Source organism: Gracilinanus agilis, chromosome 4 (genome assembly GCF_016433145.1).
Source record: "Gracilinanus agilis isolate LMUSP501 chromosome 4, AgileGrace, whole genome shotgun sequence".
Lineage (NCBI taxonomy): Eukaryota > Metazoa > Chordata > Mammalia > Didelphimorphia > Didelphidae > Gracilinanus > Gracilinanus agilis.
In genome coordinates this window covers 259,860,794-259,873,621 of record NC_058133.1, presented here as the reverse complement: position 1 = coordinate 259,873,621, position 12,828 = coordinate 259,860,794, and the positions used below count along the sequence as shown (strand labels likewise).

General features: G+C 43.1%; 1 protein-coding gene across 1 annotated transcript in view; it reads right to left on the bottom strand.

Moving 5' to 3' along the window:
* ITPR3 (inositol 1,4,5-trisphosphate receptor type 3) overlaps positions 1-12,828 on the bottom strand; it is a 157,914-nt gene that overhangs the window by 94,023 nt on the left and 51,063 nt on the right. The window contains exons 3-6 of the mRNA XM_044675277.1: positions 3,246-3,325; positions 1,708-1,866; positions 1,267-1,365; positions 546-629 (exon numbers count right to left, since the gene is read on the bottom strand). Of these exons, the coding sequence (XP_044531212.1) occupies positions 546-629; positions 1,267-1,365; positions 1,708-1,866; positions 3,246-3,325 (422 nt within the window). The remainder of the gene's footprint in view (positions 1-545; positions 630-1,266; positions 1,366-1,707; positions 1,867-3,245; positions 3,326-12,828) is intronic.

Genomic DNA, 12,828 nt, shown 5'->3' with positions numbered 1-12,828 from the left:
ATATATATATATATATATATATATATATATGGAGAGAGAGAGAGAGAGAGAGAGAGAGAGAGAGAGAGAAAGAACGAATCAGGCTTAGAGACAGGAGGTCCTAGGTTCAAATCTGGCCTCAGACACTTCCTAGCTGTGTGACCCTGGGCAAATCACTTGACCCCCATTGCCTAGCCCTTACCACTCTTCTGCCTTGGAACCAATATAGAGTTTTCCAAGATGGAAGATGAGGGTTTAAAAAAAAAAAAAAAGAAGTAGAGGGCTGCTCACAAGTCCAAATTCACTACTGCTTAGCCCAAGAGCTCTGACCTGCTTCATTTCCTAGCTAGACTGCTTTGCCCCTCTTTAGGTAACCTGGTATTTCCCCTACTCCTAGAGACTTATCTATTAACACTGAATTTAGCAGAGATACCGGTCTGCCTTAGCCAACTGCCGCTCAGAACTCCTGAGCTCTGGAGATCCACTAGCTTCAGATTCTGAAGCAGCAAGGATTCTAGGCTTGTGCCAAGGGAGACTGTCTTGAAGACCCTCTCTAGGGCTCTTACCCCTTTCAAAACTTCCTCCAGGTGGTCCCGGAACTTCATGAACAAGTTGATTTTCCAGCTGGTGTTGCAGTTGACAGAGTTGACCTGGGTGAAAGAAAGTAAATCTTGTGAGGTCCCAGAGATCTCACATAACTGAGGGGAGGGGGGAGGGGCTGGGAGACCCCTGAGGAGCCATTTGCCAAAGAGTAGAGAGAGGGACAATTGCAGGCACCTGCTCCATCCCAGTGGCCTCCCCTTGTTCCCATTCAGAGCATAGTGGAGAAGAAACTCTTTTATAGAGACATTCACTCTTCTGAATCCAACAGCTAAAACCTAAACTGGGCCCCGATACCCCATGCCTACAGCACCCATTTCATTGCTACCTCTCCTTCCCACCAAGAATAGCCCATACAGGAGGGCAGCTGGGTGGCTCAGTGAATAGAGAGCCAAACCTAGAGACAGAAGGTCCTGAATTTAAATCTGGCCCCAGACACTTCCTAGATGTGTGGCCCTGGGCAACTTTTTTGCCTTAGAACCAATACACAATATTGATTCTAGGATAAAAGATAAGGATTTAAGGTGGGGAAAAGAATAGCCCATATAAAGGATATATTCTGATCAGACTGAGTTATGGGAGAAACCATACAGGCAACCTTCACCAGCCCGGGTAGCATGGTGATGTGTCCCCAAAGAGTTCTGAACAGGACAAAACAAAGGCGACTGACAGCCCTCCCAGCCTCACCTCTTTGCAGCCAGCATTGTCACTGAGCTCATAGTTGCTTGCATGCAGGGGCTGTCCAGCATTGACAGGGTTCAGAATTACTTTGTCCCCTACAACCACCTGGGTGGGAGAAGACAGGTGAGAATTTAAGGAACAGAGAGAGAAGGCTGAAAGGAGTCTTCCCTTTATCCTCATGACTTTCTTTAGGAACAGAAATCTATCCTTTTCCTTCCAGACCTTCTAGTCTTCTCCTTAAGCTTCAGTCTCCTGTGAAACTGGGGACAGACAGGTCAGAGAAGAAGAGTCTGTTCAGTCCAGCCCACCCCACAAAAGACCCAGAAACAAAGATAGGGAGAGATACCAAATGCAATTGCCTTTGTTCCTAATGGGACATTAAGACCTTTTGGTGTTGAGGAAGACCCATCTTTCTTGGCCTTCCTCAGTTCCCAGCCTGGGACTCACATTGTCTCCATTACTTCGAAGCTTCCAGAAAGGCTGAATAAAGAGCCAGGAGCCCTCATTGCCAGTGGCATCCAGTGTTACTCTCATTGCATTCTTCTCCAGCAGAGCTGGTAGCCTCTTATTCACTGTCAAGTACTTGTTGCTTTTCATGTGAAGAAGCTGGGAGGAAAGAGGAGGTAGGGATAGGATGTTGTCATGGGCAACCTAGGTCAGGTACCAGCAAAGAGAGCTGAGCCAGCTTTGGCCTCAGGATCCACACACCCACTGTGTCACAGTCATCAACACATTCAAACACACATAGAGACTCACAAATATAGTCTTTCACATACCCAGTTACACACAATTACTCACATATATTTATGCACAAATTCAGTCACAAATGCACATATTTACAATCACACCTGTCAGTCACAAGGAAAATCACATTTATAAATAAATCACCAAAAATACACATTCACAATCACACCTATCCGTCACACACAATCATGGCCATAAATAAGTCACCAAAAATACAAATTCACAATCACACCCACCAGTCACATAATAACTAAGTCATAATAACTAAGTCACCAAAAATACACATTCACAATTACACCCATCCGTCATACACAATCATGGTCATAAATAAGTCATCAAAAATACAAATTGACAATCACACCCACCAGTCACACACACACACACACACACACACACACACACACACACACACAGAGTCATAAATAAATCACCAAAAATACACATTCACAATCATACCCATTAATCTCACAGAGAATTAGAATTCACAAGATATCCTGTGCATGTTACTGTTCTTTTAGTCAGTCTCTCATGACACTATCACACTAATTTGGGGGAAAGGATCTTGGTCTGCTACTCCAAATGGTGAAAATAAATGCATGCCCGAGTTATAATATAATTAATTTGTTCAGGTTTCTTCAGTCCTCTGTTGATGCATTCAAGGTTATGTTATATCCTTCTGAGAGTTCATGCTGCCATCTCTACATAACAGCCTCATAAAGTCATACACACACACACACACACACTTATAAAATGATACCCAAGTCTTACAGTCACACCAATCACACTACCTTACACAAAGAATTGCAAGTTCACACATTCATAATCATACCCAGTTACCACAGTCATATCCAAAGTTAAAGTCTTACCCCAAGAGAAACACACACACACACACACACACACACCCCACACTGAGACAAATCAACCTATACATGTCTTATGTCCTAAGGGTCAGTTTGCCAACCAGAAGTTAGTAGCCTGAGTCACTCTCCCCAACCCATTCCCTTGTAGCCTTAGTTTCCTTCTGATCATCATCATTTCTCCCCAAATTTTCCAGATAAATGAGGAGAAGAGAAAGAAGGGGAGGAAAGGAGAAACGCTTTTCATTTTTTCTTCATAGGGCACCAATTTCCAAGCAGGTGTGTATGAGGGAAGACATGAAGGATAGATGGAAGCTGAGGTTAGGGACAGAGGAAGAAGGGGTACATATGGGGGTAGGAGACATATAAGAGGTAAGTCTCTACCTGTATGACACTGCCATACTTCACCACATCCCCATGAACTTTCTTGTTTTCTGTCTCGTTCTGCTTCTGTTCCATTTGGGCTGCATGCTAAAGGAGACACAAATTGGGAAGAGATATGAGGGATAAGGCAAGGATTAGAAATGGGTCCCTCCCTGGGGCCCAGCCTCTGTGATTAATTACACTCCATCCTTCCTAAATAAGCTATCATGGGAACATCACAGACGCCCTTGGGCCAGAAAGTCATCTTTTCCTATCCTGGAACCAAAGTCAGCCTTCTCTAGACCAGACATCTAGACCAGATGGAATGAAGAGATAAGAGAAACTGAAGGAAACTGAGGAAAGCAGAGAAATGGAGGGGCATCTTAAAGAAAAAGAATCTGGTTTGTGAAGTTTTTGGAGTGACCATGTGTCAGAATGGATACTAATATACTTCAGGTTATGGAAACTGCTTTTTATTTCCTTAGTTTTCTTTTGGTAGTTGTTGGGGATAGGGGCAGCTTATGTAGCACAGTGGATAGAGTGCCAGGCAAGAAGTTAGGAAGTCCCGAGTTCAAATATGGCCTCAGACACTTACTATCTGTGTGACCCTGAGCAAGTCACTTAACCTTGTTGACTTCAGTTTTCTCATGAAATGAACTGGTGAAGGAGATGGCAAACCATTCCAGTATCTTTGCCAAGAAAACCCCAACTGGCATCACAAAGAGTCGGACATGAATGACTCAACAACAGGAACTGGGATGAGGAATTGGTTCAATAAATTATTTGTTCATTTTTGCCAGATACATGATTTTATTATTATAGAGAACTCCCAGTTAGAAAGCTCCCTCTACCAGATTCTGCAAATTATAGTCTTAGAAAATTCTCTTCAATACTAAGACACCCGTCTAAGGTCACACAATCAATATCAAAGTCAGGTCTTCCTGTCTCTGAGGTAGGTTCTCCTATCTTCTTAAGTCATATTACTTCTCAGCAAGATAAGTCTAGGCCATGAAGAACTTTGGAAATAAGAGTGAAGCACCCCATTCAGAGACTTCCTAATTGACTGAGGATAAACCTTAGATGGGAAGAACGGACCAATGGTAGCTCTCTACATTGCCAGGTGAATAAATTATACCATCAGCTAGAGCATATTCTTCTAGCACCGTGATGAGAAGAGAAGATAGGATAGCATCCATCTCTCCGGCAAAAATGTTGCTAGGCCAAGTTAAGCCTGGGGAACTAGAGTTATCAATTAGGTTAGAAAGCTGAGGTGCCTTCTATCTGGAGCCCAATAGATTTCTCTAACCATTTTTCTGTATAAGACCTATGATTTCACTATAATAAGGAACTCAAAGAGAGTTAATTCCCTCTACTAATACAGATCAATGCCTGCTTGTAGTCTTAGAAAATAGCTTGGGTATTACCCAACTCTTCTTCTAAAAGAAGAAAAAAGTATTTAAATTTAAAAAGGAAGGAAAAAAGGGGAGATGAGGGAGAGACAGAGAGAAACAAAGAAACTTGGGGAGCACTAAGAAATTATATAACTCGCCCAGGGTCTCAGAGCCAGTTTATGTTAGAATCAGGGTTTAAATCCAGGTCTTACCAAATTTGAGGCCAGTTCTCTCTCTAACCACTGTCCCAAGCTGCTTCTCTAATTACCTAAGTCTGGAGTATTATTTCTTTTCTTTCTTTCACCTTATCTTCTGTCTTAGAATTGATGTTAAGTATCAGTTCTAAGGCAGAAGAGTGGTAAAGGCTAGGCAATGGGAGTTAAGAAACTTACCCAGGGTCACCAAGCTAGCACATGCACTTTCAACTCCAGGCCTGCCTGGTTCTCTATCCACTAAGAACCTAGCTGCCCCTAGAGTATTATTTCTTAACTTATCTGCTCTCTTTTCCCTTGTATTCAAACCCCTAAAAAAACAGTAGTCTTGTGGTCTAGAGTGTGGGGAAATAGTGGGTAGAAGGGAAAGAGAGAAGTGGGTTCTAAACCCAAGCCACCAGATATAATGGCAGCAGTGGAGGAAGGCAGAGAGAGGTAAATACATCAATGGCAGCAGATTTCTGATGGGGGTGTGGAGGAAAGGCTAGGATCCCACCCCCAGCCTCAGGCTGATAGATTTAGGAATTAGGGGTGTTTCCAGGCAAAAGAGGAAAGCCCTTAGCTGAAGAAGGCAAATTGCCTTGAACCAGCTCTGAGAGGAGACAATGTCCCAGGAAGATGATTACAAGTGAAAGAAGCCCGAGGCTTTGAATAGAATCCAACATTTATTACAGTCTACCCATTCTTTTTTTTTTTTTAACCTTTACCTTCTGTCTTAGAATCAATATTAAGTATGGGTGCCAAAGCAGAAGAGTTGTAAGGGCTAGGCAATGGGGATTGCCCAGCTCGGAAATATCTGAGGCCAGATTTGAACCCAAGATCTTGTCTCTAGGCCTGGATCTCAATCCGCTGAGCCACCTAGCTGCCCCCCAGTCTATCCATTAAGATCCTCCAAACAAAGGAGATTTTCTAGCTGGACTGGGTGTCTTTCACACCCCTTGTCAGAGCACAGGACCTTCTCCCAGCCTGGATACCCCAGGGATACTCTTCTTTTCTAGGCCAGGTTACACATCACCCCTTTCTTGACTCCCACATCCCCTATGGATTGGATGTCCTTTCCATTGCTATTGCCTCTGGCAAGGGCATTCCCCTCAGTGAGTACCCAATGGACTCAGCGGAACATGGTAGGGGGCGGTTAGGTAGTTCAGTGGATTGAGAGCCAGGCCCAGGGATGGAAGGTCCTGGGTTCAAATCTGACCTCAGACACTTCCTAGCCGTGTGACCCTGGGCAAGTCACTTACCCCATTACCTAACCCTTACCACTCTTCTGCCTTGATCCCAAGACAGAAGGTAAGAGCTTTAAAAAAAAAAAAAAAAAAAGGAAAGAGACATGGTAGAAAAGGGATGGGATTTGGAGCCTGGTTCTGCCATCCATTGTCATCTCAGTTTCGACACTTACTACCTCTATGATCTTGGCCAATTTATTCTCTTTTCCTGAACCTCAGATTCCTTGCCAACTCCCATGACCCCACCTTTGACACCTACTAGCTATGTGACCTCCTGATTTTCTATCTCCTTTACCTCAGTCTCCTCATCTGTATAATGAAGATAAAAACACTTGTACCACCCATCCACGGGGCTATTGTGAGGAAGGCACTTTGTATACCACAAAGCAAAGGTTCTATAAATATGAGCTATGATTATTTATATCACAAAGGAAAGTCCAAACTTAGTGTTGGTTCTCCTACGGCTTTCCTTTTTCTCTTAGAAAGTCTACACTAGGCGTTCCCTCACACCTCTTAGTCAGGAATTCCTTTCTACTAATTTCAGTTCTTCCTGCCCCCACCCCCTCCTCCCACTGGCCCTCTAGAGCCCAGAAGCCTTACTTGCTCCCCTAGACTGAGTCAAGAGGAAAGAGAAGAGAGGCGGAGGGCAGGCAGGCAGGCAGGCACGGAGGGAGGTGCCAGAGATGTCCCAGCTCCCTAGAGTCTGGGGATGGGAACTGGTGCCACCCTTAAGGGGATTCCCGGATTCCCTTATCCCTGAGTGCATCTGAAATGAGTCAGTGACTCCCAAAGTCAAAACCAGCCCAGCTAGGACAGGCAGTGGGTCGGTGGCCAAGTCCAGATCAGGAATCCAGAGCTGAGACCCATGATGCTATAGAAAGAACACGATTCCGGAGTCAGGCATCTTACGTACTAGGTCCAGTTCTGCTACTTAGTATCTGCATGACAATAGGAAACTCATTTATCTAATCTACTTCTCACTTTTCTCATCTATAAAATGGACAGAGGAGGTGGAGGAGACAGACTAATGAACTAGCATTTATTGAGCACCTACTATGTACCAGGAACTGTAGGGAACATTAAGACCAGATCATAAGAGGCAGCTGGGTGACTCAGTGGATTGAGAGACAGGCTTAGAGATGGGAGATCCTGAGGTCAAATCTAGCCTCAGATTCTTCCTAACAGGGTAATCCTGGGCAAGTCACTTAACCTCCATTGCCTGGCCCTTATCATTCTTCTGCCTTGGAACCGATACTAAGCATTAAACAGAAGGTAAGAGTTTAAAAAAGAAAAAAGAAAAAGGCCAAATCATAGAATCAATGAAAGAAGATTTAGAGCTGGAAAGACCCTCAGAAGCCATCAGATCCAACACACTTATTTTACAGATGAGGCAACAGAGGCCAGGAGTAGGTCACAAGTTTTAGTGGCAGAACTAGGAAATGAACCCAGGTATTCTGACTCCAAACCCAGAAAGTCCTCCAAGACAACACGGCTGTTCTCCTGAGGACCCTTCCAGAGAGAAACCTATAATCCTTTGATGACCATTAATCCCTAAGGTTTCTTATGACCCCATTTCCAGGGAAAGCCAAGAAGTCTCCTATTTCCTAACCAAAGAACATCCTAAGATCTCCAAAGTGAAGGAAACAGAAAAAGAAACTGAGACACAGAAAGCAAAAACAATTTGCCCAAAGTCACAGTCAGTCAGTGGAAGAGCTAGGACCAAAAGCCAAGTTTGTTGACTGCCCAGCCAACATTCCTTTTGCTCATTATTCTAGTCTCTGGGTCCATGACTGATTCTAAGTCTCTGAAAGGGGAATGGTGGCAATGAGCCTAATCTCTGAGTTCACCAAGAACAAGACAACAGGCTGAGAGCACGTACTACGGGAGTCTAGAGCAGATCTCTGTCCTTTTGGCTCAAGTTGCCATTAAGTGCAGTGAGATGAAAACCCTGCCTGGCTTCAATGATCAGAGGGCGGATCTCCCAGAAACTCAAGCAGTACAATATGTGAGTATCTTCTCACAGTATATAAAAAAGAGGGCATGATTTGGAAACGAATGAAATCAAAGTTTGGAGTATCTTTGGGATGAAGGACTCTGCTGATGGAGGCCTGAATTTTATCCTCCAATGGGTTGGCATGGGCACCATTCTAATCTCATTCAAAGGTGAAAAGAAACTCCTGGATTTTCCCTTTCCAAATAATCCCATTCCATAGGGAAGAGACTGGGGGAATGAATGAGGCAGAGGGCCAGAGAGGGGTCACCCAAGGTTGGGAACATGAAGGTCAAATCCTGTTGATCAAACAAGGTTCCAAGTAGGAGGTCAGGGAGCTGGACCAGTTAGTCAATCTACTAGTATTTATTAAGCCATTATTTATTTAATTATTTATTAAGGCATTATAGGAAACATTAAGGCCAGACCATAAAGGGCAGTAAGTGGCTCGGTGGATATATAGCCAGCCCGAGAGGCAGTAGGTCCTGGGTTCAAATCTGGTCTCAGACACTTCCTAGCTGTGTGACTCTGGGCAAGTCACTTACCCCCATTGCCTAGCCCTTATCACTTTTCTGTCTTGGAACCAATACACAGTATTGATTCTAAGGTGGAAAGTAAGGGTTTTTTTTTTTTTTTTAATAATGCTTCCAAGATAATCCACAGCCAAAAGAACTGTTGGAATCTGATTGCATATCAAAGCATACCATCTTTCACTTTATTTCCTTCATGAGTTTGTGTTGTGTTTTTTTTAAATCCATACCTTCCATCTTAGAACATATCAATACTATGTGTTGGATCCAAGGCCAAAGAGTGGTAAGAGCTAGGCAATGAAGGTTAAGTCACTTTCCTAGGGTCACACAGTAAGGAAGTTACCCAAGACCTCCTGTCTCTGGGTCTCCTGTCTCAAACCACTGAGCCACCTAGCTGCCCCCATGAATTTTTGGTTTTTTTAATTGTATATGTGATATGTGTCTTTAGTCATGACAAGGGGAATCTAGAAATATGTATTATGTGAAAGCAGTAGTATAACCTATATCAGACTGCCTTGGGGAGAGAAGCAGGGAGGGAGGGAAAGAATCTGAATTGTAAAATATAAGAAAACAATTGTCAAAAATTGTTTCTACATGTAATTGAAAAAAATTAATTTAATTTTAAAATAAATAAATAAATAATTTGAAACCTGCTGATCTCCTTCCCTGTCTTCAATCTCACTCTTTTCATTCTATATTGACTCTCATCTCCCCCACCTCCATTTTCATTCCCCCCATGTCACTGTTACCATCATCACTGTCCTCCTTCTCTATTTCTTTAATGCCATATCTACTTCTTCGAGAAGAATATTCAGCACTACATGACAACTAGGTTGCTCAGTAGATTGAGAGCCAGGCCCAGAGCTGTGTGATCTAGGTTCAAATTTGGCCTCAGTCACTTCCTAGCTGTGGGACCTTGGGAAAGTCACTTAACCCCCATTACTCAGCTTTTACCATTCTTCTATCTTAGAACCAATCTACAGTATTAATTCTAAGATGGAAGGTAAGAGTTTGTTGGGTTTTTTAAGAATGAATGTCCAAAACTATCATGTTAAGAGTTAATTCTATAAGAATCTCCTAGAGTAATATCCAGGATTATAGCATTAGAGTGGGTAGCTCTAATTTCCTCAATGGATAAAAGGGTTTGTCATTTAAAAAAAACAAACACTTTGCTGATCTTTTCCCTCTTTCTTCTGCCGCTGCCCTTCTTCTGGTTTCATCCTAAAATATCCTCCATATAGTTTTACTTATATAGTTTTTGCTGGTTTTTTTGACAAGCTTTTTCTTCTTTTCTTTTTAAGATGAGAAGGAAGAGAGAAGGAGAAGGAGAAAAAGTAAGGAGGAGGAGGAGGAGGAGAAAGAAGATAGAAGGTGAAGGAACAAGAGGAGTGGCAAGTTTTCATTCAACTAGTTACCCTCCACAGCTTCTGTTTTATGAGACAATATTGCTCATTGCCTTCCATCATCTTTCTCTAAAGATTTTACAAATTAGTCGACACACTAAACTAGTGTTGCCTTTGGCTGCCATAAATCTTTGCTTGGCAAGTAAGTCAAATAAATATCTGCTGACTAAAGTGCTTCTTAACTTTAGTCTCTTCACTGTGGCAATTGGCTGATGTCAATTAAGCCTCTGAATCAGATTGTTGTGATCAGTGCCAATGAACTTTTTTCTGTCCATATTCCATTTTTCAAAGATCTTAAGGGAAACTAGGTGGTTCAGTAGATAGAGCCAGGCCAAAGATAGGAGGTCCTGGGTTCAAATTCGACCTTACACACTTCCTATAACTGTGGGACCCTGAACAAGTCACTTAACCCAATTGCCTAGCCCTTAACCGCTCTTCTGCCTTGGAACTAAGACAAAAGGTAGAGGCTTAAAAGAAAAAATAACTCAGTTAGGAGACATTTTAATTGCCTATCATCTTTTTTTTCTCATTTTTATGATATCTCCTAACTTTGTCCCCATTTTGATATGTCAGTGGTCTCTCGAAACATAGGAGCTAATTCAGGAAAGGATTCCATATCAGTATTGAACTTGATCTCTGTTAATATATAATCAATTTAATTTTGGAGGATGTTATTTAGCATTTGTCCAATTCAGAACCTACTTGTTTCTATTCTCAAGATTCATGATAGGGATAGCTGTGTGGATTGAGAGCCAGGCCTAGAGATGGGAGGTCCTGGGTTCAAATCTGACCTCAGACACTTCCTAGCTGTGTAATCCTGAGCAAGTCACTTAACCCCCATTGCCTAACCCTTACCACTTTTCTGCCATGGAACAAATACATAGTATTGATTCTAAGGTGGAAGGTAAGGGTTTAGGGCAGTGGTTCCCAAACTTTTTTGGCCTACTGCCCCCTTTCCAGAAAAAAATATTACTTAGTACCCCTGAAAGTTATTTTTTTTAATTTTAATAGCAATTAATAGGAAAGATAAATGCACCTGTGGCCATCACCGCTCCCCTGGATCGCTGCAGCACCCACCAGGGGGCAGTGGCACCCACTTTGGGAATCACTGGCTTAGGGGGGAAAAAAAGATTCATGATAGATAATTTTAAGGCTTCTGTGTACCATACAAGTCTCTCATTCCATATTCCTAAACCATATTTCCCAACATAATTTTCAACTCCTCACCTACTTCACCTATTCCATCTTTGAATTTAAGTCACTGAATGTCAGCGCATATCTGGAAGGTCTGATTGAGTTCCTTCTTCTCTACAATAAATGTGGGTGCAGAGATTGCAGGTAATTCCAAAGAGATCTTTTTGCAAACACGTTTCATGAGCACTGCAGTACAATATGCCCAAATGTTCCATGAAATGGTCTTTCCTGTTGCCTCTGGGTGCATGATAAAACCATTTCTGTCAATTCCCTTATTGGCGTCTCCGAGGAAAACCTGAGAGTCATCTTTCTACTTATCAGTGGCTTCCTTCTGGCTTGCTTTATAGCTGGAATATCAAGACTGACACAATTCAATTTCCGGCATCCATATGCCCCCTTGGTTACCGGACAAGGATCTCAGAGTTAAATAATTAACGGCTAGCTAGGCTGAAGTTTGCAGACATTCCGAAAGCCGTCTTAGCACCGTCCGCTGCCTTTCTGACACGCTGCCCTTGTCACTGTACAAGTAGAAAGGGCCCACGTAGGCCTGACAGGGCCATATTGTTTTTTTGGTTTCCTAGGTTGCTACGGCCAAAGAATCATTATGCGTCTGGCCTCCTGGTGATGAGACTCTGTACTTAGCTGGGCTGGTCCTCTGAAAGCAGACTTGGTTTGTTGCCAGGACCATATACAAAGCCTTTTCCACATAGGAGAACCTGCCAGGGTTTGAGTTCAGCTGGCAAAGTCCTCAAGAACCTGGAGTCCACCCCCACGGCCATGATGAGGCATCCGAGGAGTTTTTGTGAGTAAGCATGTGTGACCACACAGATCACAGGCCGTGGGCTGTCAGAATAGGAAGGCGTGCTAGACACCACAGGATCAGAGGCAGCGGGGTAGCACAGTGGATAAAGTGTCAGGTCTGGAGTCAGAAGGACCTGGGTTCAAATCTGGCCTCGGACACTCTTTAGTGCTATGATCCTGGCCAAGTGACTTAACCCCAATTGCCTAACCCTCGTCAAGCTTATGTCTTAGAAGTGATGCTAAGACAGAAAATAAAGGTTTAAAAAGAAAAAAAAAACTACACACACATAGTCCAACATATTTCATCTATGAGGAAACCAAGGCACAGAGAAGTGAAGCAACTCATCTTTAACTCCCAGGCCAGGGCTGTTTGCTCCCCACTGTCCTGCTTCCTATACTATGACCATGTTTATGTGAAAGAACATAGCAGGGATGTGAATCTGTGTGTCTATGTGTCTAAGCACTGAGTCTAAGTTAAGAGTTCTTGACTTTGTGGGGTTTGGACTCCTTTGACAGTCTGGTGAAGCCCATTTTCAGAATAATACTTTTAAATGCATAAGATAATGCACAGACTAACCAAAGCAACCAATTATATTGAAATAGTTACCCCAAGAAAATTTTGATTAATACTTTCAGGGCAGATAGGAGTACAGTGAGTAGAGCACTGGGTCTGCCATCAAAAAGAACCTGGGGAGGGGTTCCGGGTTAAGATGGCGGCAGAGTAAGAAGCAGCTCTTAACCTCTCCTGACCGAAACATACAAAACTCCTCAAGGGGACATAAAAACAAGTCCAGACGAACGGAGGAACCCCACAACAGGGCACAGCGTGGAAGGTACGTGGAATCGAGACATTTCCA